At 40.3% G+C, this 27068-nt stretch overlaps 1 protein-coding gene across 3 annotated transcripts in view; it reads left to right on the top strand.

Annotated features, from left to right (window-relative positions):
* The first annotated feature begins 234 nt into the window (after positions 1–234).
* Positions 235–27068, top strand: part of rb1 (retinoblastoma 1) — a 206405-nt gene continuing 179571 nt past the window's right edge. For 2 of the 3 annotated variants that reach the window (XM_072584569.1, XM_072584568.1), the window contains exons 1-4: positions 235–457; positions 3484–3610; positions 19217–19320; positions 21569–21703. In XM_072584569.1, the coding sequence (XP_072440670.1) occupies positions 393–457; positions 3484–3610; positions 19217–19320; positions 21569–21703 (431 nt within the window). In that variant the 5' untranslated portion in view covers positions 235–392. Of the gene's footprint in view, positions 458–3483; positions 3611–19216; positions 19321–21568; positions 21704–26580; positions 26670–27068 lie in introns of those variants that run through there. The other variant, XM_072584570.1, reaches the window with a different exon arrangement.

The following is a 27068-nucleotide window of genomic DNA, read 5'->3' as shown; positions in this document are numbered from 1 at the left end:
CTCTATTGACGGCGGAATGTCATTGCCCGGGGGATGAGAGTGGTCAACATTGGGAAGTATAGCATAATGGAGCCGGATAACGCTGTAACTCGTAATACCTGCTCGGCAAATAACTCACCCTTAAAATGGACTGGGGGTGGAGGGGGGAAAGAGAGAGAGAGAGGGAGAGGATAGGACTTGTGCTGGGTTGGCGGCGCTGCTAAGGAAGTGACGCACAAATCGGAAGCGGCGTGTTGTTTGGCGCGGTCTCCGGGCTGTGGTGGCGGCGGCGGCGGTTGTTGGTTTGGAATCTTGCGTCCTTTTAAACGTTGGAAAGCGGTGAGCTCGAGCTCGAGCTCCAACGGTCGCTGCCCACCATCCCCCCGCCCACCTATCCCATTGTTCACCGCGTCATGCCCCCCAAGCCGTTGAAGAGAACGGCCGCTGGTGGCTCTGAGGAGAGCCTCTCTCCGGCCAGGTAAGAATTGGGGAGGGTGGGGGGAAACAGGGCAACAGCTGTAGCTCTCCTCGCCTCAGCTTCCACCCCGATAAACCGCGGCCAAGGTGCGGGATAGTTAGCCGCAAAGTGGTTTTCGAGAACACGTAACACTCCTCCCCCTCCTCGCCACCACCCTAAGCATCTCTCTGTCTCTCTTGTCGCTGCGCCCATGTTCCGTTTCGTGGCCCTACCAGCCTGGTTCCTTCATTGTGCAAAGAACCCGGGAACTTTCAAGTGCGATTGCAGTCACCTGGTCGCGAACCCCGCTGCTGTCAGCACTAATTCTGTGACAGCGAATCTGCACAACTCCGCTTTCTACTGTTGTGGCATAATCCTCCGTTGGTTGCTTTAGGGTAACCTTTCAAAACAAGGCGATCATCCCATAAAAGTATGACCCTAGAAGATGGTAGGAGAAGCCTTCAAATGAGGGGTAATCGGAATATAATATACTATATCATTCGTTAGCAACAGCCTTTTGACTCTCAGCTTACCTTAAAGGATTTCGATTTATATGTTGCCTTTCACGACATCGGAACACTGATGAATTTCTTTTGAGAGAGAAGGTAGTCACTGTGACAGCCAATTAATTGCACGCAGGCTGTTCCCTCAAACAGCAATGTAATAGATGTTGACTCGGTGAGAGAGGCTGAACTGGCTCCCTTCTTTTTCACACCTTGATTTCTTTTACATGCTACTCCATCATACTTACATTACAACATTGAAAGGTGGTTCAGCATGAAGGAGCTAATTCCAAGGTTTGCCTGAGTGAAGGAAAGAGCAATTTTGCTACTTGCTAAACCTGACAAAGCAATAAAACAATATCATACGAGTTCAGGTTTTACATTTTTAAAGAAGGGGAAAGTGCTAAGTACAGACAAGAAAATAATATGCTGTTTAAAAGGTATTATGAGGGGTTTTAAACCGAGACCATGGTTGTTTAATTGATGGCTTCTATGCTCAGTGGCAGCAAAATTTGTAGATATCTTTGAGTTCTGTTTCTGCAATTTGCTACTCTCCAAGAGGCTGGGAGAAATATGGGAAAGAGAGAGAGCAAGTCTTCCAGCTCTACTCTAAAAATCCATCATTTCTCTCTGCTTTGTCCAAAAGTTGTTGCCTGAAATATGTGGCATTTTTATTCCTGCAGCTGGCTTCATCTTTCTCCCGTGATAAAGCTTTAAGGGCAAGTGTTTTGTTCCAGAATATAGAAAGGTACTGATGAAAGATAATCAACCTGAAACGTTGACTCTTTTTCTCTCTGTAGATGCTGCCTGATCTGCTAAGTATTTACAGCATTTTCTGTTTGTATCAACTTCACAACCATTGCATTGTTTCCTGTCACTCAACCAACTTTAGAATCATACTGCCACTGCACTTTTTATTCTTAAGTTTTGGTTTTGCTGGTGCGTACTTCTTGAAAGTCCATATGGACCACATGGACTGTGTTACCCTTATAAACCCTGTTACCAAATAATAAATGTGGTAAAAACTATTTGCTTTTCAAAAATGCTTGATCTCCATTATTCACACTTGTTCAAATAACTTAATTTTGTTCTGGATCGTTGTTCCTGAAAGTTTTACCACTGCAGGGTGAAATACCCCATCCTGTAATTGTTGGATTTGTCCTTGATCATCAGATTTATTTGCCAGGTAGAGTTGTCATAATGTTAGATATTTCAAATTCAGTGACTTGTATTTTGTAGTTAGATGTATTGTATCTGCAATGATAGCACTGTGGCTTTGGTAGTTACCATTCATTTGGAAATTATAGAGGTGATCATTAAGTCTCTAATGTTATTCAGCAAGTCTGTTTGATGCCTTGAACTCTTTAGGTCTTTCAAGTTCTTGTGCTCCCCTTTCAAACCAAATTTAAATCCTGAATTGCTGTAATTCTAAAATTTGTTTTTTTTACTTTTTTAAAAAAAAAGTTCAGCTATTTTATGTATTGTATTCCTCTTGAAAAGACTTTTCATATGCAAGTCAACAACCTTTATGACCAGGGAATGTTGGCTTACATTGCATTGTTTTGGGTTAGTGATTAAGTTGGGAAGTGAGAGCCATGATCTGTGCCACAAGATGCAAACACTTTTCTCTCGTCACTGATTCCATTTCTCCCACCTAGTCAATAGTCAATGAACCAGGGTAGCTTGTTACTTTGGCCTACTTGACTTCAGCTAAACTCCCCACCTCTTGCTTTCTACTCTCCCTAAATTTGAGTTAGTCAAAAACTCTGTTCACAATTTATATAAATCCTGTTCACCAACACTCTTTCTCTATCATATGCTGTTAAGCTAGAGATGGTTGGAAACTTTGAACTCTAGCTTTTCTGAAGAGTTTTTCAATATCTTCTCCTGTTGTGTCCACTGCGAACAGCAGTGCAGCACCCTGACCCCTCACTCTCTATACAATTGACACACATCAAGGATCTGGACAGTTAATTTTCCATTCCAAACGGGGTAATTTGAAACCTGTGGTTACACAAATGCAGGTCACACTGACACTGGAGAATCGGCAATACATAACTAGCATTGCTACACTGTGAAATTAGTTGTCTGTGATCCAAGCTATTCAGTAAAGGCTGCTCAACATCACAATTTACTAAGAAATTAATGATCTGATGGTGACTCTGTAACCATTTCGATTGTTGGAAAAAGCAATCTGGTTCACTGATGTCCTTCAGGGAAGGAAGTGGTCATGCTTCCCTGGTCTGGCCTACATGTGACTCCAGATCCACAGCAATATCATTGACTCTTCTGGGCAATTAGAGAGGGACAGTGAATACTGGTACAACCAGTGATGCCCACACTGAATACAAAATAAAATTTGCAATTACAAATAATCAATTGTTTTAGAATTCATGTACCATTTATTGTGCTGAAGAATGACACCTGAACTTTAAATTCATAAAATTAATTGTTACTGATGGCTGAGTGCCACAGAAATTGAAGACTCCTCTTTGTAATGTGATTTGATATTTGTTTTTCACAGTCTCTTATTCTTATTTTTAGACCTGACCACAAAGATGCAAACTTTGTCTTACTGTGCCAAAGCCTTAAAGTGGGCGAAAATGTGAAGGAGAGGGCTTGGAAGATTTGGGAGTCAGTATCAGTGCTTTTAAATGATAGTATTGTATTGGTAAGTATTTTAATTTGTTGGAAACTTTGGATTCTACCTTTACAGATTGATTTTAAAAAAATCAACATCTGGTTTCTACATCGTTGTAGTAAAAATAATATGTACGGGGATTACTTTGGTAGTGGTGGAAACTAATCATCTACTGAATGGGAAGTTCCATTTCTTATTAACTGTAAATTAATTTTTTTAATTTGATGGTCTTTTTCCACTTTACTTCCAGTTTTCATTTCACCACATGGCCTTCTGTCCTCTAATTCTAGTTTCCTGTGCATTAAGATGATTGATTCTAATCCATTTCAATGACTGCTTCCAAAAGCTAGAGACAGGAACATGTCTGGCAATTGATCACATTTGTTGTTTGAAAGCATTGTCTTAAGGCTACATACAAAGCAGTACATGCACTTATATTTCTAGAAACTTGTTTGCAGTGAACTTTTTGGGAATAGTGATGTTAATCTAGACCTGTTCTCAATACTTCAAGTTAATAGATAACTGAAGAGCCTACTTAAGTTTGCTTTATATATAAATTACTCTGCTGCCTTTTTTTTTTGAGAAGAAAGCTCACATTGTCTAATTCTTCAGATTTTTAAAAAATTTTTATTAGCTTAAAAGTGTGTTGCTGGAAAAGCGCAACAGGTCAGGCAGTATCAAAGGAACAGGAGAATCGACGTTTCGGGCATAAGCCCTTGAAACGTCGATTCTTCTGTTCCTTTGATGCTGCCTAACCTGCTGCGCTTTTTCAGCAACACATTTTTAAGCTCTGATCTCCAGCATCTGCAGTCCTCACTTTCTCCTATTTTATTTTTATTAGTCTTGGACCGTAGAATACACAATAATAAAAACTTTGTATCCAGGACAATAGCTATTTTTCCTGAAACGTTATTGTGGTGAAATGAAATGATTTGCTAGCACACAGATCAAGTGGCTTAACTTTGGTAAGCTACATGAGCAGCTCTGTCTTCATTCTATATTAAAACACTTGAAAAAACTTAAAAATTCTTATAATCCCCATCCCTCTGTTTTACAATAATGGCAGTTGACTTGGCCCACTATCCAATTCTTACTTCCCTGATTACTTCACTGCTTTCCTACATTACTGTTCAAAATAGTTAATTGTCTATAAAGTATTTTTCTGACTTTCTGAAATGAAAGGCGCCACCTGTATTCAGATTCTTTAACCCCTTTGTCTCACTACTTTCTCAAGCATTTTAAATTCTTCTTGAAAGCTGTATTACTAATCCATCTTTTGATCACTTCTCCTAATGCTGTCATCACTCCTCAGCATCCATTTTCTTGTTTGCACAATTCCCTAGCACATTTTCAATGATAAGGCATAGAAACACGTGTTGATATGTTGAGACTCATTAACTTAAGTTTAAAGCACATTAGCCTGTTAATGGCTGATAACTCCATGGCAAGTCAAGTGAATATTTTATGCCTTTCAGGAATAAGTAGCATTTGGCATTGAGACCAAAATACATGCATTGTGTACATAGTTTGCATGGACCCCAGGTATAAGCATTGCTATGAAAACATATTTTCAAGACTGTTCTTTTGGAGCGTCATGATTATTGTTATCATTTCTTGACAAACAAATTTTTCTCTTTTGGTTTATATATTCCAGCGATTATGTCATTGTTGTATGAAAATAGCTATAATATCAATCAATTACATTCCTGACATGGCGAAGTGTATTGGATGCATGCTCAAGGTTATCTTAATGCATCTGCCATGACATTGCTTGCAGTAAGTCAGTGCTGATTTATAAGAGCAGTTCCATGTGTAATATTCAATGTATTGACATGGTAAGATGAAAGTGTCTCCCTTTTTAAGACTTAACTTGAACACTCTTTGTTTTACTGTGGTCTCAGCTTTGCAGTCAACAGATCTGGCTTTATAGTCTCTTGTCCACTTCACTTTCCTAATTGCTGTTTTATGGTCCCTTGTATTTGTTTAGTAAAGTTTGTCTGAATGCAGTAGTGAGAAAGGGAAGATAAGCCAAGACATAGCAATACAGGAATAATGTAAAAAAGTAATTTCTTTCCTACTTACAGACTTATTTCGGAAGTCGGTGCCATTGATGTCATTATTGTGTGCCCACAATGCACTGAAATTTGAAGTGCACCTGTCGTGGAACTGGAATTAGTACACCACCAATGCAGCCTTCCCTCACTATCCTGCTTGCAGCTGTCACTTGTTTGCTGGCTGCCCTTCTCACTGTTCCCGTTGTCAGTTCCACTACCAGCATTCCTGGTTGCCAACTTTTCATAGATGGGGCCACAAATGAAATGGTACTGACTGCCCTTTCTAAACATTAGCTATTATTAGTGTGCTTTATGGTAGTTTGAAAGATTAAGGGATATCTCCGGCTAGGAAATCCTATATTGAAGTTGTAAATAACTTTTGCTTCTGCTGATGAACTGTGTCTCATAGATGTGCACTTCTGAGTATCAGATCTAGTTTTTGTCTGTGCTATTTATTGTGGTGCTAATGCTATTTGATGAAGGATGTCCACACGAAGGTGAGACTTTGTCTTCATAAATGCATTATTGCTGATCATGACTACAGTATGATCATGAATAGACTTGCCTTATAGGACAGTTGTTTGCTGAGACATTGAAATGTATATTTTGTTTAAATTCTTCAAAGACCATAAGGATCAGTCCTGGGTACTCTTTTGTTTGTCATTTATACAAATGATTTAGAAAAGAATATAGAAGGCATGGTTAGTAAGTTTGCAGATGACATCAAAATTGTAAACAGTGAAGAAAGTTTTCTAAGATTACAAAGGGATCTTGATTAAATGGGTCAATGGGCTGAAAAATGGCAGATGGAGTTCAATCTGAATAAATGCAAAATATTGCATTTTGGTACACCAAGCAACTGTAGTGCATTTACAATTAATGGTAGTAACACTTGGGCAGTATTGTAGAACAGAGGGACCTAGGGGTTCAGATGCATAATTCTCTGAAGTTTGCTTCACATATAGGTGTTTGGCAAGTTTGCCTTCACTGCTCTGTTTTTTTTTTAGTATTGGAGTTGGAAAGTCATGTTGAGGTTATTTCGGACATTGGCGAGGTCTCTTATGAAATATTCTACCTAGTCTGGTCATCCAGTTATAGCATCAGAGTGTCCTACAGGACGGAGACTGCCCATTTGGCCCAAACTGGTCTATGCTGACCAAAATGTCCATCCACACTAACCCCATTTCTCTGCACTTGGCTCATATCCTTCTAATCCTTTCCTATCCATGTATTTGTCCAAATGCTCTTTAAATGTTATTAATGTACCCGCCTCAACCATTTCTGCTGGCAGTGCATTCCATATGCGTACCACTCTTTAAAAATAAGTTGCCCCTTAGGTTCCCATTTATTCTTTCCCCTTAGATTCACATTTATTCTTTCCCCTCTAACCTTAAACTGATGCCCTCTAGTCTTCGAATCCCCAACCCTGGGAAAAAGACTAAGTGCGTTCACCCTATCCATGCCTCTCATGGTCTTATACACTTCCTCAAGATCCTCACCTTAGTTTCTTACGCTGTGAAGAAAAAAGTCCTATTTTGTCAAACCTCTCACTATAACTCGGACTGTTGGGACCTGGCAATATCCTTGTAAATTTCATCTGCACCATTTCCACTTTAATAGCACCTTCCGATAGCAAGGTGACCAAAACTGAACAGAATACTCCAAGTGAGCCTCACCAAAGGCCTGTACAACTGCAACATAACTTCCCAACGTTTATACTCCATGCTCTGACTGATCAAGGCCAGTGTGCCAAAGGTCTCCTTCACTGCCCTGTCTCGCTGTGACTCCATTTTCAGAGAACCGTGCACTCGAACTCCAAGGTCCCTCTGATCCAGTATGCTCAAGGCCCTATCAGTCACAATGAAACTCCTGTGTTGATTTGACTTCCAAAGTGCAAGATCTCACACTTATCTATATTAACCTTCATTTGCCATTTCTCGGCCCTCTTTCCCCAGCCGATCAAGGTCCTGCTGCAATTTCTGCCAACCTTCCTCGCTGTCCAGGGTACTACCTATTTTAATGACACCTGCAAACTTAATAAGCTCGTCTTGTACATTCTCATCCAAATCGTTGATATACATAACAAGCAGTAATGGGCCCAGCACTGAACCCTGAGGCACTTTACTAGTCACAGGCCTCCAGTCCGACAGCTTCCTTCTAATATTACCCTCTGTTTTTTATCATCAAGCCAATTTTGTATCCAATTGGCCAGCTCCTCCTGGATTCAACGCAACCTAATTTTGCTGAGCAGCCTACTGTGTGGAACCTTATCAAGGCCTTAATGAAATCCATCTCTACTATGTCTGCTGCCATGCCCTTGTCAACCCTCCTGGTCACTTTATCAAAGAACTCTAACAAACTTGTGAGGTACAATCTCCCACTCACAAAGCCATGCTGGCTACTCCTAATCAAACTCTGTCTTTCCAAATAAGATATTCCATGTATATCTTATATGTCAGAATCTTCTCAAGTAACTTACCTACCACAGAAGAAGGGTTTATGCCCAAAACATCGATTCTCCTGTTCCTTGGATGCTGCCTGATCTGCTGCGCTTTTCCAGCAACACATTTTCAGCTCTGATCTCCAGCATCTGCAGTCCTCACTTTCTCCTCGAAGATTTTACCTACCACAGATGTTAGGCTTAGTGGTCTACAATTCCCAGGTTTTTCTTTGCAGTCCTTCTTGAATGAAGGCACAACATTCACTACATTTCAGTCTTCTGGGACCCCACCGTGGCTAATGATGATGTAAAAATATCAGCCAGCGCTCTACAATTTCTTCTCTAGCCTCTTGCAGTATTCTGGTCAGGGCGAGGTGGTTTATCCACCTTCATACATCCTAATTGATCCAACACCACCTCCACTGCGATATGGACTGTCCCCAAGATATGACCAGTAACTTCCCCAAATTCCCAAGTTTTCTTTTCCACAGTATAAACAGAGGAGAAATATTTATTGAGGACACACCCATCTCCTGTGGTGATACGCATACAAGTCCTCTTTGGTCCTTCTCTGCCTTTTCCTTTAATATACTTAAAGAACCTCTTTGGATTCACCCTAATTTTCTCAGCCAATGCTATCTTGTGCTCTGTTTTCACCCTCCTGGTTTCCTTCTTCAGCAAACTCCTGTATCCCCTATATACCTCAAGGGATTCCCTTGATCACAGCTACCTGTACCTGAGCCACACCTTTCTTTTTTGGGTCAAAGCCTTAATATCTCTTGTCATCCAAATTTCCCTATGCCTGCCAACCTTGCCTTTCACTCTCCTAGGAACATATATACCTTGAATTCTAGCTGTCTCACTTTTAAAGGCCTCCCACTTGCCAGGGCTCCTTTTGCCTGCAAGCAAACTACTTCAATCAACCCCTGCAAGCTTCTGTCTAATTCCATCAAAATTCGCCTTGACATAACTTAAACTTGAACCTGTGGGTTAGTTTTGTCCCTCTCCATAACTATTTTAGAGTAAATATAACTATGGTCACTGGTCCCAAAGTACTCTCCATTGCCACCTCCATCACCTGTCCTGTCCTTTTTTTCCAAGAGTCGGTTGAATTTTGCCCCTTCCTGGGTAGCACCCTCTGTATTCAACTTGAGGAAACTTTCCTAATTGCACTTAACAAATTCCACCCCATCTAAGCCTTAATGCAATGGCTGTCCCAGTCAATCATAAAGTCCCCTACTATTACCCTATTGCTCCTGCAAGTCTCCCCAGTCTCCCTGCATATTTGTTCCTCTCATTCCCATTGACTAGTTGGGGGTCTATAGTACAACCTCAATAATGTCACTGTCCACTACTTAGCTCCTATATCTTAGCTCCACCCACAAAGCCTCACTGGAAGCGTATTATCAAGCTGGAGAGGGTTCAGAAGAGATTTACCAGGATGTTGCCAGTTATGAAAGGTTTGAATTATACACAAAGGCTGGATAAGCTGGGACTTTTTCGACTGGAACATAGGAGGTTGAGAGGCAATCAGATAGGAGTTTATAAAAATAATCAAGGGTATAGATAGGGTTAATGGTAGGTGTCCTTTCCCTAGAATGGGGGATTTCAAGATTAGCAGGCACATTTTTAAGGTGAGAGGAGAGAGATTTTAAAAAAAGACATGAGCAAACCTTTTACACAGGGTGGTTTGCATGTGAAATAAACTTCCTGAGAAGGTAGTGGATGTGCACACAGTTACAATATTTTAAGTGAAATTTGGATAAGTACAAGATTAAGAAGGAATTGGAGGGATATGACTAGGAGCAGGCAGGTGGGACTAGTTTAGTTTGAGATTATGATCAGCAAGGACTGGTTGGACTAAAGGATCTGTTTCTGTGCTGGATCACTGTGACGACAGCTCTATGAAAATAGCCAAGAAATCTATTATCTCTGCACTCATCTCTTTTTAGAATCCTATGTGTGGGGCATCAGGTCCTGGTGATTTGTCAGATTTTAGTCACCTAAGTTTCTCTGTTAGGTTTTCTTTGCTGATATTAATTACCTTCATTTACTCATATCTATAAGCCCCTAGGTTAGGGGAAGGCAGCGACATAGTTGTAATGTCACTGGGCTTATCGCAAAGAGGCCCAGGCTAATGCACTGCAATTAACAACTGGTAGAATTTAAAATTCAATTAATCTGGAGTTGAAAGCTAGACCACAGTAAAAGTAACTTTCAAACCATTGATGGTTGTAAAAACTCGTTTGATTCACTGATATCCTTTAGGGAAGGAAATCTGCTGAACTTAGTTGGTCTGGCATACATATGACTCCAGGTTTACAGCAGTGTGATTGACTGTCTTAACTGCCCACTGAAATGGCCAAGCAAGCCATTCAGTTCATAGACATTGGGGATAGGCAGCAAATGCGGGCCATGCCAGTGACCCTCACGTGCCATGAAGGAATAAATTAAAAGTTGCCTTCCACTTCTCAAATGTAACTCTGTATCTTCTTCTGTAAAGACAGACACACAATATTTGTTAAATGTGTCTGCCATTTTCTTATTCCTGAACAAAATTCCTTCTGCCTTTACCCCTAAAAGGTCAGCATTTAAATTTAGCAAGTTTCTTCCTTTTCATATACTTTTAAAAAATTTGAATCTGTTTTTACATTCCTGTCTAGTTTGTTTTCATTCCATTGTTTGCCATCAAAACTTTTGAAAACCCTTTGATTAAGACTCAGGCAGTGCTCAGACTACAAAGTATTCTTTGCAATGTTATAAACCTCTGTTAATCTAATACTGTCCATAACTTTCCAAGTAAGTCACAAACGGATCTTCCTTTCTGACTTTTAATTTCTGTTGAAAATTTTGAAACAATTCTTTTAAATTTTCAACTGTTATATCTTTATTCGAAAAACTGAAGCTAATCCCTAACTGTTTAACTTTGCATCTTAATGTCTGTAGTGGGAGATTTAAGCTTGTTAATTTGACACAATATTAATAGTCAGTTGAGTAATTAAGGAAGCCAATACATACTTGTCAAAGTTAAATCTTCCTGGTCCAAATGCTGGAGTTTTTGATGGGCTAATGAAGAGACTTTATGAAGACACTGAACTTGTTGTGGTTACATGAACCTTCAACTGGTATTTGTCAAAAGTGCTAGCTAGCAGATTTCTTTGCACAATAAGAGCTCACAGAATTGAAGGGACAGTGGATATGAAATGTGCTGTGTTGATCTTCAAGCTGGAGGAAGGTTGGTAGTGGAATTACTTCAAGATCAAGATTAAAGCACCTACTCTTCCTGAAATACATTCGTGATCTTGACCTGGATCTTGTTGCAAAAGACTCAGTCTGCAGATGACATGAAATATGCGAGTATTGTGAACTTTGAGGAGGATAGAAAAGTTGGTGCAATGGATGAACAAATAGTAGTTTAAACACTTCGCAGCTTTTCTCCAGTAGATTTCATCTTGGTAGGAAGGCTGCAGAGAGACAACAAAAAAAAGGTACATTTCTAGAGGTGGTGCATGAGCAGAGAGAATGTGTGTATGTAATTCATTGAAGGTGGCAGGACAGACTGAGTGAGCAGTTGTGAAAGTATACAGAGTTCTGGGCTACTTAAACAAGGGCTAACAGTCCATAACAAGGAGGTTATAGGTTAAAACCTGGTTCAGATATAAAGACTGGTTCAGGCATAATTGCTCTCTTGGGTCCAGTTCTAGGTCCCACACTTGAGGAAAGGTGTGCAGGCATTGCAAAGGGTGATTAGTTGATTTGTGAAGCTGGAACTGCTGTTGGAGAAAAGTAAAGTGAGAGGAAACTTGTTAGAGATGCTCAAAATCATATGATGTTTAGATTGTGTAGATGGAGAGAAACTTTCTCTGTTTCAAGAACTAGAGGACACAGATTTAAAGTAAATGGCAAAAGAAGCAACAATGTAAGGGGAAAACCTCTTTGACACGGCAAATGGTTAGGATATGGAGTACACTGCCTATGGAGGAGGAAGGATGACTTGAGGCCTTCAAAAAGGAATTGAATCATTAGCGGAAAAGAAAAAATATGCGAGGCTAAAGGGAAATGTAGGGGACTTGCACTGGATGAATTGCTCTTGCAAAGGGCCAGCATGAATATGAAGAACCGAATGACAACCTCCTTTGCTGTAACAATTTTATAACCAAATTTGTAGTAGATGTGAAGCATTGATAAATTTCAATAAACAACAGCTGACCAAGTATTGCTGGAATAAAAAGACACATTTGGTCAAAGCTTTTTACCTTGTGCTCGTCAGGACAATTTGCAAGAAATATTCATGTAAAGGGAACACAGCATTTATATTTTTTTCTCTTTTCTTTCCTTTTTTTTTCTCTTTTCTTTTAAACCCCCACACTACCACCTAACTGCGGTAGCGCTTATTTTTCCCCAGCACCCATGGTGTGTGTGTGCAGGTGTGAGACACGAGGTACATGAATCTTTATTCAATTTCCACCACCAGGAAGATAGGAAAACACCTAAGTGGCCAGTGACATGCAGTGAGCTTCACAAAAGGGCAATGCTGTGTGATCAAACAGTGAAGGGGAGGGCAGAGATTAAATCAAAATAGAGTTGGAGGGGGAAAAAAACAGCATTTATACTGTATGAGAAGAGAGTGCTGATTGGTTAAAAAATTCATTGATTTATTGTTGTCACATGGACAGAGATACAGAGAAAAATGTTGTTTTGTGTGACATACAGACAGATAGTAATATACAAAGTGCACCAGGGTAACACAACAGTGTAGAATACAGTTTTATAGCCGCAGAGAGACAGATCAGAATTAACATTTGAGAGGCTTGTCAAAAAGTCTGACAAATGCAGGGAAGCAAGTGTTGTTAAATCTTTTCGTGTGTGTATTCAAACTTTTATATCTTCTGCTCAATGAAAGAGGATGGAGGAGTGCATAACTGGGGTGGGAACAGTCTTTGATTATGTTAGTTGCTTTCCCGAGGTAGCCTGAAATACAGATGGAGTCATTGGATGGAAGGCTAGTTTGCCTGATGCTGAAAATGTGTTGCTGGAAAAGCGCAGCAGGTCAGGCAGCATCTAAGGAGCAGGAGAATTGACGTTTTGGGCATGAGCCCTTCTTCAGGAAGGCTCATGCCCGAAACATCAATTCTCCTGCTCCTTGGATGCTGCCTGACCTGCTGCGCTTTTCCAGCAACACATTTTCAGCTCTGACCTCCAGTCCTCACTTTCTCCTAGTTTGCATGATGGACTAGGTTGCATTTACGAATCTCTGTAGCTTCTTGCGGTCTTGGGAAGAGCCGTTGCCATACTATGCTGTGATGCATCTGATAGATGCACCACAAGAAAGCATCCTATAAAAATTGGTAAGAGTCCTTTAGTCATGCTGAATTTCCTTAACCTCCTGAGGAAGCATGTTGCTGTGCATTCTTGACCATAGTGTCAATGTGGGTGGACCAGGACAGGTTTTTAGTGATCATAACTACAAGGAACTTGAGCCCCCTGGCCATCTCTACCTCAGCATTGATGTAGACAAAGACATGCCATTCACCACACTTCCTGAATCCAATGATGAGCTCCTTTTCAACAACAACAATTAGATTAGATTACAGTGTGGAAACAGGCCCTTCGGCCCAACAAGTCCACACCGACCCGCCGAAGCGCAACCCACCCATACCCTTATATTTACCCCTTACCTAACACTACAGGCAATTTTAGCATGGCCAATTCACCTGACCTGCATATCTTTGGACTGTGGGAGGAAACCGGAGCACCCAGAGGAAACCCACGCAGACACTGGGAGAACGTGCAAACTCCACAGTCAGTCTTTTGATTTGCTGACAGTGGAGCGATTGTTGTCTTTGCACCATGCTGCTCAACTCTTTCCTGTACTGTCTTGTCATTGTTTCAGATCTGACCTACAGTGGTGGTGTCTTCAGCAAACTTGCAAATGGAATTGGGTGGAATTTGGCCACACAATCATAGAATTATGGAGATGTACAGCACGTAAACAGACTCTTTGGTGCAACTTGTTCATGCCGACCAAATATTTTAAACTAGCTAGTCCCATTTGCCAGCATTTGGCCCATATCCCTGTAAACTCTTCCTACTCATATTCCCATCCAGATGCCTTTTCAATGTTGTAATTGTCCTCACTTCCACCACTGCCTCTGGCAGTTCATTCCATTCGCTCACCACCCTTTGTGTGGAAAAAGTTGCGTCTTGGGTCCCTTTTAAATCTTTCCCCTCTCACCTTAAACCTATACTCTCTGGAGAAAATAGCTCCAGCTGATTCAGCTTCTCCCTTTTAGCCCAAACCTTCCAAAGCTGGCAACATCCTTTTTACATCTTGTCTGAACCCTGTCAAGTTTCCTATAGCAGTTGATTGTATAAGGAGTATAGTGTGGGCCTGAATGCACAGCCTTGCGGGGCATCAGTGTTGAGGATTATGGTAGAGAATAGTCACCTATTCTTACTGATTGTGGTCTATGGGTCAGAAAATCAAGGATCTGGTTACACAGGGGAGAGCTGATACCTAGGTCTTGGAGTTTAGAGATGAGTTTGTTTGGAATTATGGTGTCGGAGGCAGAACTGTAGTCGAAAGTATCCTCGTTATCCAGAGGTTCTAAGGATGAGTCTAGGTCAGGGGTGATGGTGTCTGCTGTGGACCTTTTGGATTGGTAGGCTAATTGCAAAGGATCTAGGCAGTTTGGTAGGCTGGAGCTATCACTAACCTCTCAAAGCACTTCATAATTATGGAGGTTAGAGCCATTGGACAGGAGTCATCGAAGTACACTGCATGATTTTTCTTTGGCAGCTGTATGATGGTAGTTTTCTTGAAGCAGGTTGGGACTTCAAATCTTAGTAAGGAGAGATTAAAGATGTCTGTGAATACTCCTGCCAGCTGGTCCACATAGGATCTGAACGCACGGTCAGGGACTCCATCCAGGATACTTGCTTTTCATGGGTTCACTCTCAAGGAGCCCAATCTAACATCTGCGGCAGTGACTGTGGGTACAGTTGCATCTAAGGCTGGTGGGATAGGTGACATCATTTCACTAACCTTCTGTTCATAGCGAGCTTGTTGGGTAGGGATGTACTGATTCTGTTCAACTTCGCTTTAAGTGACAGTTGTCTGTGTGGTTAGTCTGAGTCTCGAATGAACTCTGTTAAGAATGATGATTGACAGTTAACTGTCAAGTATTGGTTAAATTTTAAACCAGACAAGTTTACACTTGTCAAGGCATAGTCATGAGAAATTAACCAGAAAGTGGCTACCTATCAGTTTTATTGAATTGGTGCAGATATATGGGCATGTTTGTCTGCAAAGAACAAGACCCTGTGTATAATACATATAGCTTCCAGAGCATGCAAGTGCACCACAGAGCCCAACTGACCTCACCCACACCTATAAAACTCAGAATTACATCTAATCATACAGTTCTGCAGTTGGACTGCATTTGCTAAATAACCCTGAATGCACAAAGGCTCGCAGTATATTGTGCATATGTGTACTGTTTTGTAGAATATTATAACTATCGACTTACTTTGGAGGGATTTTTGTCTTTTCTTTAACCTGTTATCTTTAACTTCTTAAAAACTGAAATTTGGCATCAACTAATCATCGCTTCCTTCATTCCTGTCAATATTGATGACTTGCTGCCTTGTGAGTCTCCGCCATTCATTAGCTGAACAGTACAAACAAGTAAAATAACACTTCATCTTTAAAAGAATCTCCCTACCTTCACATTTTTAGTGAGAGACGTTTCAAGACCTCTATTTCAAAAGCACAATAGTGCAAGTACTTGAAGTCTGAAATATTCACAATGTCTCTGACTCGCCTGAATCCAAAATGGTTTAACCATAGATTTGCTTTATCCCTTATCCCAGTACCTCAATGAACGCCTTGCTGAGCAAGACACTGTAAGATCTACTGTCACCTTTTGGCGCTCTACTCATTCCTTTGGCCAGATGTCCTTTATCCTCTGCCTACCCTGCCCAAAGTGGGCCTTCCACTTCTCTGCAGCATTCTCCTTCCATCTGGTACCCTCTTGCTTCTTGCATTCTCTTGATCTTTTTATCAAGGCCTGCGAGAATTATTTTGGCATTGTCAACTTATCTGCTGCCTTCACTCCTTTTAAGTATTTCCTCTGAACTTGCTGACTGTGTTGGCTCTGTCGCTTTCCTTGAATTAAAATAGGTTGTTGTGGATATTGTCATGGGTGCCTTTTTTGTCAGATGTGGATCAAATATTTTCTTCTAGACTTTCTCAGGCACCCCCTGTCACCCCTCTTTTGCAATGCTTTGACCTGAGCAAGCTGATTAACTTTAACTTTATTTCCAGATTTCACCTTCTGTCAGTTCCATCGCTGACTCTCCCTTTCCCTGAGTTCCCTGTCTCATTTCTGCAAATAGACTAACAGCATATATTCGTTATAAACCCAATGATTCTTGCATCTTCCTCTAAATGCATCCCGCATTCTTTTAGATCACTGCGTTCTTCCGCCTTCTCTAATACAACTGACCTAGTGATACAAACTTCCACACAAGTGTTTTTGATGTGTCTCATTTCTTGACAACCTCCACCCCTACATGCATCACCCATTTCCCACACTCCCTTCTGTTTTCATGCGCATTTTCTTCCTTCCAGAACAAAGATAAGTTTCTTTTCGCCCTCACTTTTCACTCTGATTCATCCTCCATTGTTTCTGACACTGCTGCTGTAGTTCCAATGCTAAACACACCAGTCCCTTCAAACTTTCCATCTTTCCATGAGATCATTTCCTCCCTGACACTCTTGTCCACCCCTCGATCAGCATCAATACCCATTCCCCTTCCATGCAAGGGTAAAAGATGCAGTCCGTACACTTGTTTTGTGTCCTTCACATCCCCATCTAATGGCCAAACACTCCACCTGGGTGAAGCTGCAGTTTCTATGCTGCTTTCAGTTTCATTCCGTATATTCAGTCCTCTCGATATTATGTTCTACACGAAGTTAAAAATCTCGGAGCACTGCTCATTTATCAGGTGGTTGTGGAGAATAAGATCATAGGATAGAAAATTTATAGCAAAAGTTTAGTGTGATGTAACTGAAATTACATATTTGAAAAAGGTCTGGATTGTTTGTTAGATCTCCTCTTTTAGAATGGACATGTTTGTTTTGGTTCTTTCATATGTTAATTCCAGAATTTTCTTCAAGTTGCATTCTCAAGTGAACTTTAACAATGGGTGCCATGTTGGCCCAGGTAATGCTTTGAAGGTATGAGCTGCCCTGTGAGGCTGTCTGTGCCACAATGGTCAGACTGATTCTAATCTAAAAAAGGGCTTTATAGAATCTTACATGGATTTAAGCAGTTATTGAGCAAAATAAAACGTAATTCTGCAAGTACAGGTTCACCCCACAAACCTCTCTCTGTCTGTCTGTCTGTGTGTGCATGACGGAATATGAATGTCAGGGAGAGTGTGTGCGTGAGTGAAAGTGTAAACGGGTACAGGTCTGTGAGAGGATGCACGTGAGAGGATGCAGTGCAGTGGGGTCACCTGTAGTGTCACCTGAACCCAAGGCCCCGGTTGAGGCCAGCCCCATGGATACCGAACTTGGCTATCAGCCTCTGCTTGGCCACTTTGTGTTGTTGCCAGTCCCGAAGTCCACCTTGGAGAACGGTCACCTGATGGTCCAAGGTCGACACATACACATACATATGCACACACGTACACACACGTACACACACGTACACACACGTACACACACGTACACACACGTACACACACGTACACACACGTACACACACGTACACACACGTACACTCACTCACACTCACTCACACTCACACTCACACTCACACTCACACTCACACTCACACTCACACTCACACTCACTCTCCCTCTCTCTCTCTCTCTCTCTCTCTCTCTCTCTCTCTCTCTCTCTCTCTCATAAGCTCACACATACAGTCCCACACTCTCGCAAGCACCCTGTCACAGACTTGTATCCCATTACAGTTGCGCACACATTTTCACAGACACTGAAACCACCACCCCCCCCTCCCCCCACTAGTGTGCGCACACACAGACACAGGTTTGTGGGTGAATTTGTACTTGCAAAATTACATTTTATTTTTCCCAAAAACTACTTAAATCCATGTAAGATTCTGTAAATCCTTTTTTTTTAGATTAGAATCAGTCTGAGCATTGGGGCACAGACAGCCTCATACCTTCAACATATTATCTGGGCTGACATGGCACCCATTTTTAAAGTTCACTTGAGAATGTAACTTGAAGGAAGTTCTGGAATTAACACATGAAAGAACTGAAACCAACATGCTCGTTCTAAAAGATGAGAGACTTAACAAACAATCCAGATCTTTTTCAAGAGATAATTTCAGTTACATCACGCTGTAAACGTTTACTATAAATTCTATGTCCTATGATCTTATGCTCTACAACCACCTGATGAAGGAATGTCGCTCCGAAAGCTAATGCTTCCAAATAAACCTGTTGGACTATAACCTGGTGTTGTGATTTTTATCTTTTTACACCCCCATCTTGCACACGAGAGACCAAATGCACATTGGTTGACTTTTGTAAAATATCTGCATTTAGTCTCAAGCTTCAGAGGAACTGCACCTAGTCTTTTGATGAGGCACTTTCAGGCTCAACACATAGTTCAGCAATTTCAGTCTGCAGTCTTTATCTCCATTCTGATTGTTTTCTTTGGAAAATTTGGACTTAATCTTGCATTTTTCCTGTATCATTTGCATTGGGGGCAGTTTGCAAAGCACTCTGGAGACACAATTTGTTTCTTTTGCTTCTTCCATTTTCATTTCCTTAGACTTCATTCAACCAATTTGTTTTCTTGTTATTTAATATGTTGTTGTTTTCTATATTCCACTATCCCAAATCTTTTCTTTAATTCTGTATCTACCCTTTTCTATGTCTCCAGTATGTTTCCACCTTTTTAACGGCCATCAATCAGAAACATTAACTTGTTGTATTTCTATGTTTTTTGTTTGTGTTATGCTGTAATCAATTTCAAACCAATGGCACTTGTTATTTGATTTTTATTTATTCATTGAGGTGCTCTGTTCCCATTTATGTTCATGGTCATGTTTATTTTTATTTTGTTAATATTTTCAGTAAGTTAAATTGGATGCTCTCTTCTAGGCTGCCACACGAAAGTATTTGGGTATCTGCATCTTCATTGCAGCTGTAGACTTGAATGCAGTTTCCTTCACTCTGACAGATTTGCAGAAAACATTAGATCTGAAGTAGGTTTATGAATTCACATTTTTATTATTTTCCATTGAAGCTGTCATTCATTCACTAAAATAATTTTTATTTTTGAAATTCAGGAGTCTTCTAGTTTAAACAAATCATTGCCTTGAAATTAAACTTTTTGGAAGAATTGCTTAAACTTTTTGGGTTTGTTTTGATATCTGGCTTTGCAGCATTGAATTCATCCTGCAGTGTTTTATGCAGTGTAACTACATTTTGTGTGTACTGTGTTCAGGACACTGTTAGAGTATCAGTTTTAGGTCAGAAGTCACATGACACCAGCTTATAGTTCAACAGTTTTATTTGAAATCACAAGTTTTTGGAGAGCTGCTTCTTCATCAGGACTTTATCTGATGAAGAAGCAGTGATCCAAAAGCTTGTGATTTCAAATAAACCTGTTGGACTATAACCTGGTGTTGTGTGATTTCTGACTTTGTCCACCTCAGTCCAACACCAGCACGTCCACCTCATATCAGTTTAGGTGCAGTAATTAGGTCTGTATAGTTATCAGTTGAAGTTTTTGAACTTCTACATTTAGGCTGTGAGTTTGCATTAACTGGCAATAGAAGGCCTTGTAATGAGTTGTGGAAACTTAGGGAAAAACAATGTAATGGACCAAATAGGCAAACAGATATGCAGTTGATGAGCTCAATTTTTGAAAGTAAAAATCAAAAAAAGTGATTGAAGTGAATTAATGATCTATTAAGTTCCTCACATATGATTAAAAATTGGATCTGTACTTGTGCTGTCCTCAATTGTCAATTTTAGATTTTTTTTTAGAATAGATTACATTCCCTACAGTGTGGAAACAGGCCCTTTGGCCCAAAATGTCCACACCAACCCTCTTAAGAGTAACCCACCCAGACCCATTTCCCTCTGGTTAATGCACCTAACACTATGGGCAATTTAGCATGGCCAATTCACCTAACCTGCTCATCTTTGGACTGTGGGAGGAAACCGGAGCACCCGGAGAAAACCCACGCAGACATGGGGAGAATGTGCAAACTCCACATAGACAGGCGCCCAAGGATGCAATTGAACCCAGGTCCCTGGTGCTGTGAGACAGCAGTGAGCCACTGTGCTGCCCCATATTGAATTAAAAGCCAGTTACATCACTAAGGAAGAAATATCAGTAAGCGTATATTCCTGGTGACATGCTCAAGTGTATTGGATTCAGGTTGGATGTCAATAAATCTTGTTTGGGAAATGCAGTGGACAAAAAAAAACAGAGGAAACTCGTGTTTTAGGAACGAATAAGTTTATAATGAAGGGAAGAAAACATGAATAGTAGCGTGTTAATTCAAGAAAGGGAATTAATAAGTACAATACTGAGACATTTGGCACACACGTCTGATGATAAATGCAAATCATGTAGCAGTATCTACCAACTGTATCTACCACCAATGTATGATCAGGAATGTGAAATTTTAATCTACCCTGAGAGCACCTATACTCCTACTCATTTAAATCTGAAACCTGCTCCCTGCAGGTAGAGAAAGCACCCTGAGAAATGAATGAGCATTTAAACAAAAAATTCTGACATTCAAATGTAAGCATTAATTTAAACATTTTTAAGTGAATGAATTTGATTCGGGTAAAGCTTATTCAGTAACAAGCACAGGCAAAGTTGGAGAAATTGAGCAGATATGGTAACGTATGGTAGAAAGGGAAACTAAGTTAGTGTTTGGAGTCTGGTATGACTAGGGTCGTACTGGATTCAAAACATTTAGACAATTTCTTTCTCCACGGATGCTACCAGACCTACTGAGTTTGTCCAGTATTTTCTTTGTTTCAAATTTCCAGCATCCATGGTATTTTGCTTTTGTTCTCTTTATAAATAATTGTTTAAATAATTTTAAGAGTAGACCCATTGAAATAGGTTAGTCAACAGTCATGAAGACATTGAAGTAATTTGATTTTGTGTGCAGTGTGTGATCTAGAATAGTAGTCTTGGTTTGATGGGCTGTTTGGTCTAATCCTCCTGTTTCTGTTGTATGTTTATGGAGTCTTTTTTTATTGCTGATAAGTTTATAAATGTGTATTATATCAAATGTATTAGTTTACTATAGTTTTTGCAAAGTTGTTTCATTTGAATTACTGAATACTTTGGTTTGAAATAGTTTGGTTTGAAAAAGCACTATTTAATAGAAGTCTACTTCAAATAAGTGATAACATAATGTAGCTGGTGTTGATAAAAATGTTCTTTGACAATTTTTTTTTCTCTCTCTTTGCTTCCTGAAGTGTGACTGAGTTTTTGCAGTTGCTGAAGAAAATGGATGTGAACTTGGACACTGTTAGCACTAAAGTAAATTCACTGGTATTGAAACTGGAGAAGAAGTGCCTTGTTTTCACTGCACTCTTTGAAAAATTTAAGAGGTAACTTCTAAAGAAAAATTGTTATTATTAAGCTTCTAAGCTCACAATAACAAAGAGTACAGAACAATATATCAGGAGCAGTACCATACACATACAAAAATGAGATCAACCTGGTGCAGCTCCAACACAGGACTGCTTACATGCCAAACAGTGGAAACAGCAAATGATAGAGCAGAGTGATTTCTCAACCAACTAGTCAGATCAAAGCTCTGCAGTCCTTTCCCATCCATTCAGGATTGATGATGAACAATAAATGAGTGAATGGTGGAGTTTGGCAAAGGATATATGTGGAACCGAATAATAATGACACAAAAGATGAGGCTGAAGTATTTATAGCTAAGTTAACTAAGTTGGTTTCAGTGCAATCACAACACTTGTATCTGCTTGACAATATAGAAAATTGCCCAAGTATGTCCTTTCCACAAAATGGAGAACAAATCCATCTCTACCAATAGCCATCTGATTTGTCTAATTTTGATCATCACCAAAGTAATGCAGGGTGATATTGACAATGTTGTCAAGCAGCATAAACTCTGCAAAAGCTTGCCCCTTGCTCACTTTGGGACCACATGGCTTCTGACTGTTTTAATATGGGTTCATTGGTTCAGGCCAGATATTTCTTCAACAGCATTGATTAAGGTATACACATAATATTGCAGCAGGCATCTCTGCCTTAACCTGCTCTAGTTCTAATCTTCTAGTAGTGTATGTGTCTGTCATGGGTCTGCTGAAGTCACAGTTGTAAACTGTGTTCCTCAGATGCTGATTTGCATATTTAGTAACTTCTATCCCGAGAAGCACACCTCATACATTGTTAGTTAACATTATCATTTGACAGTAATTTCTTAATGCTATTATCAAAAGCAGTAAGTACTCCCTCGATTTTCCCCCCCCCCCAAAAAAAAACTCACTAGTCAGCTCTCTGATTTAACCAATTGGAATAGCTTCTCAATTCTCCTTGAATAAAGTGGAATTGAAGATTGTAGGTTGACCTTGAATCATGTTTTCATCAGCTGAAATGGAAAGAGCAAAATTAATAACACTGTATGGAATTGAAAAGATTTGTTAGCTCTGGAGGGAAGAGTCAGTATTAAGGTTGTCGGGTGCTCATTGAGAAGATACCATTCCACTTGACTGAACTTTTATCAATCTTATCTCTTTGAAAATGTCATCTGAAACTGAAGTATAACTGGGTAGTGAAGCTGCACCATTGGACAAGAACTAATGGTTATTGCTATTCCTTGTCTTCGACTCACAGTGATATTTTGAGATTCTTGAACCATATTGTCATGTTTAGGATGAAGAGATGAATGAATCATCTGGAAGAATGCAGACTATTGATTCAGGTTTCATAGATATGGGCACGAACTATGGGTTATTGTTGAAAAGCATTTCCGACATTGTTCCTTGCAATGGAAAATCTGCTGTTTGGATTGTGTCTGGGGTTGTCATTCTGGATTAAGAAGATAAATTGGAATGGACTTTAGCAATATCAGAATTTGAAGGTAAAAGTATTCCTAAAAGGTTAGGTGAGTACAGAGAACCTTCTGGAATCTCATTGAAAAATAGAACATATTCTCTTGCTGACGTTTTGAGGGACATTTGTGCTTATGCAGAGTTTATTGTTCCAAGTGATCCTGTGCAGTCTACAAGATCTCATCAGGCTTGAGCTGTGTGTCTGCTGGTTAGAAGATTATTATGACTGCCTTTTACATTTGAGAATATTGATAGTTCTATTGCATCTTTGGTAGTCTCCATGTAGTGAGTTTTCATGAGCACAGTGTCAAATAAGTTTGAATCTCTATAGGAGGAGGTGAATTCTGCTCCTGGACTAGGAGAAAATCAGAGGGAATCTTCATGGACTGCATCAATGACTGGAAGCTGATGGACTGCAAACATTCTTGAAAAGCTGAAATTAGGCCTGACTGTGGTATGACCTCTAGGTGTGTCTCCTAGCTAGGAACTTCTAAAGAAAAAGGCTCACCTTCAAGTATGACAGGATTAGGAATATCATAAACCTGAATCAAAATCTTGGCAAAGCTTAGATACTTTTTGGGGGAAGATCATCCAGTCTTCTTGGTCTGAAACTTGTTTGGAAAAGCTGGAGCAAAACACTGTCCAGTCTTCTTCATACAAAGGCTCACATTCATGGAGGGACTGGGCAATTCCTCGCAAAATGGAATGTAGCCATTAACTTGGCATTGACTGTCTTGTACCAGCTGCAGATGAGCTACTTGTACACAGGCCTTCAACTCAACACTGGTTCTGATTTCTGTAAGACATAAATATGCTCATTAATAACGTAACCATTGTAGATAACTGTTGCTATAAAACAATCTTTAACTAAAACAACCTCTAACCTGTATCCAGATGTTTTAAGGCAAACCATTTCAAGCTATTCTAAAGAGCTAGATGTCAAAATAACACTCTGCCCTGAGCTGAGACAAAGTTTGTCTGAAAGTCCCTGACTTTTTAAGGTGACTGACCTGAAATCCTGGTCTGGGTGGTCAACTTGTGTAGGATTAATGGTTTCCACTTGACAATGGATATGTGTATTTTAACAAGAGGAAAACTTGGAATATTGATGGATTCTCTGTCATTCAGGAGTTCATCTATTTGACTTGCTTTTCAGAGATGAATTGTATTTCAAAACTTTTCCAAATAACGAATTCTACGACAGTGAAAATGTTGAATGCCCTCAGTTGAACAATCTTGTCATCTGTGTTGCTTGCATTTCAAAGTAGTGAGTTCCTGCATTTTCCTCTGACTGGCAGCCTTCTTGTTGTGTAGGGCTAACATATTTTGGGCAGAGTAAACTAATGTGTTCTGGCTGACTGAGTTATCCAGGTTCATATCCCTTATTCGTACTCTTTGCTTGGCTTGCATATGTAGAATTGTCTGCCTATCTAACAGTTGTCTTCAGACTGCAAAATTCAGTTTGTCATCAAAAGACCCTGACTGTCTCTGATAAGCGCATCCTTCAACATGCTATAGCTGCAAGAACTGTCCACGCTGTGTAAGTCACTAAGTCTGCTGATCTCCCTTGTCCTCTGGGACCACTGAACTGGGTGAGAATAAGCTTTGAATGCTCCTAGGACTGACTAAACATTTACTGACGTTTCGTCAACAGTACTATACCTGATGAGGACATCTTTCTCGTATGCAGCAGGTTGCATTATGGATATGCTGATCTGAAGCTGTTTCAGTCAGAGTTGAGACTTTCTTGATGTGTGAAGTGTACCTTCCACAGCTCTCATCAATATACCTGCATAGTCATACAGCAACGTTCAAATCCATGACTACTTCCATCTAGAAGGATAAGGGCAACAGATATGTGAAAACATCACCTCTTACAAGTTTCTCTCCAAGCCACTTACCATCCTGACTTGGAAATACGTCACCATCCCCTCAATGTTGCTCAGTCAAAATGCTGGAATTCCCTCCTTAGGCACACTGTGGGTAAACCTTCAAAAAATAGACTTCAGGGATTCAAGAGGGCAGCTCAGCACCACCTGCATAAGGGCAGCTAGGAACAGGCAATAAATGCTGGCCAGCCAGAGATGTCCACGTCTCATGAGTGAATTAAAAAACTTACTTGGTTGACTACATCTCTCCAATGTAGAGGAAACCACATTGTGAGCAGCAAACACTGAAATTAAATTGAATTACATTGAATGGCTGCGATATTGTTTGAGTGACAGGTGGCAGTAAGGATAATAATAGGTTTTCCAAACTCACAACCACTTCCTGCAAGTTCACCTCCAAGTCACTCACTATCCTGACTTGGAAATATTACCATTTCTTCAGTGTCTCTGGGTCAAAATCTGAAATTCCCTCCCTAAGAGCACTACAGCAGCTCAAGAAGGTAGCCCACCGCTACCTTCTCCAGGGCAACTAGGGAGGGGCAGTAAATGCTGGCCAGCCAGTGACGTCCACATCTCACAAATGAATTTTTAAAAAAATATAGTTGATTGCAGTCTTGTATGAAATGAGCTAAATATGTATTCTTGCGTTAGACATGCACAACTTATGTTTATTGTGAACTTGATTTTAAAATGTTGAAAATATACAAAAATGTCCTATTTTCATTGCATATTAACACCTAATTTATCTAAGCATGCAAAAATGCAACACAACTTGAAAGAAATACAGGCATTATGATAGGTCGAGAAGCAAAATCACTGAGCCCAGATGTTTGGATTTCTTACTGAGGCAGCTGATTTTCAATCCAGGTTGGTATATTTCTTTTCTCTTGGAATCACTAATGTGGAAAATCCAAAGCCGTGTACAAAGGAACCTCGATTATCCGGCATTCAATTATCCGAACATTGGATTATCTGGCAAGATCACAAGGTCCTGATGCTCGCCTAAACGAAGAAATGGCAGAGGAATTAAATGGGTACTTCAGATCTGTGTTCACTGGGGAAGACACAAGCAATCTCCCTGAGGTAACAGTGGCTGAAGGACCTGAACTTAAGGGAATTTCTATTTGCCAGGATTTGGTGTTGGAGAGACTGTTAGGTCTGAAGGTTGATAAGTCTCCGGGACCTGATGGCCTGCATCCCAGGGTACTGAAGGAGGTGGCTCGGGAAATCGTGGATGCGCTGGTGATTATTTTCCAGAGTTCAATAGAATCGGGGTCGGTTCCTGAGGATTGGAGGGCGGCTAATGTTGTGCCACTTTTTAAGAAGGGTGGGCGGGAGAAAGCAGGAAATTATAGACCAGTTAGTCTGACCTCAGTGGTGGGAAAGATGCTGGAGTCTATTATAAAGGATGAAATTATGGCACATCTGGATAATAGTAACAGGATAGGACAGAGTCAGCATGGATTTATGAAGGGGAAATCATGCTTGACTAATCTTCTTGAATTTTTTGAGGATGTAACTCGGAAGATGGACGAGGGAGATCCAGTGGATGTAGTGTACCTGGACTTTCAGAAAGCTTTTGATAAAGTCCCACACAAGAGGTTAGTGAGTAAAATTAGGGCGCACGGGATTGGGGGCAAAGTACTAGATTGGATAGAGAATTGGTTGGCTAATAGGAAACAAAGGGTAGTGATTAACGGCTCCATTTCGAAATGGCAGGCAATGACCAGTGGGGTACCGCAGGGATCCGTGCTGGGACCGCAGCTTTTTACAATATATGTAAATGATATAGAAGATGGTATCAGCAATAACATTAGCAAATTTGCTGATGACACAAAGCTAGGTGATAGGGTGAAATGTGATGAGGATGTTAGGGGATTACAGGGTGACCTGGACAAGTTAGGTGAGTGGGCAGATGCATGGCAGATGCAGTTTAATGTGGATAAATGTCTGGTTATCCACTTTGGTGGCAAGAACAGGAAGGCAGATTACTACCTCAA

This window comes from Chiloscyllium punctatum, chromosome 15 (assembly GCF_047496795.1).
Source record: "Chiloscyllium punctatum isolate Juve2018m chromosome 15, sChiPun1.3, whole genome shotgun sequence".
NCBI lineage: Eukaryota > Metazoa > Chordata > Chondrichthyes > Orectolobiformes > Hemiscylliidae > Chiloscyllium > Chiloscyllium punctatum.
This window is presented reverse-complemented; position numbering and strand designations above follow the sequence as displayed.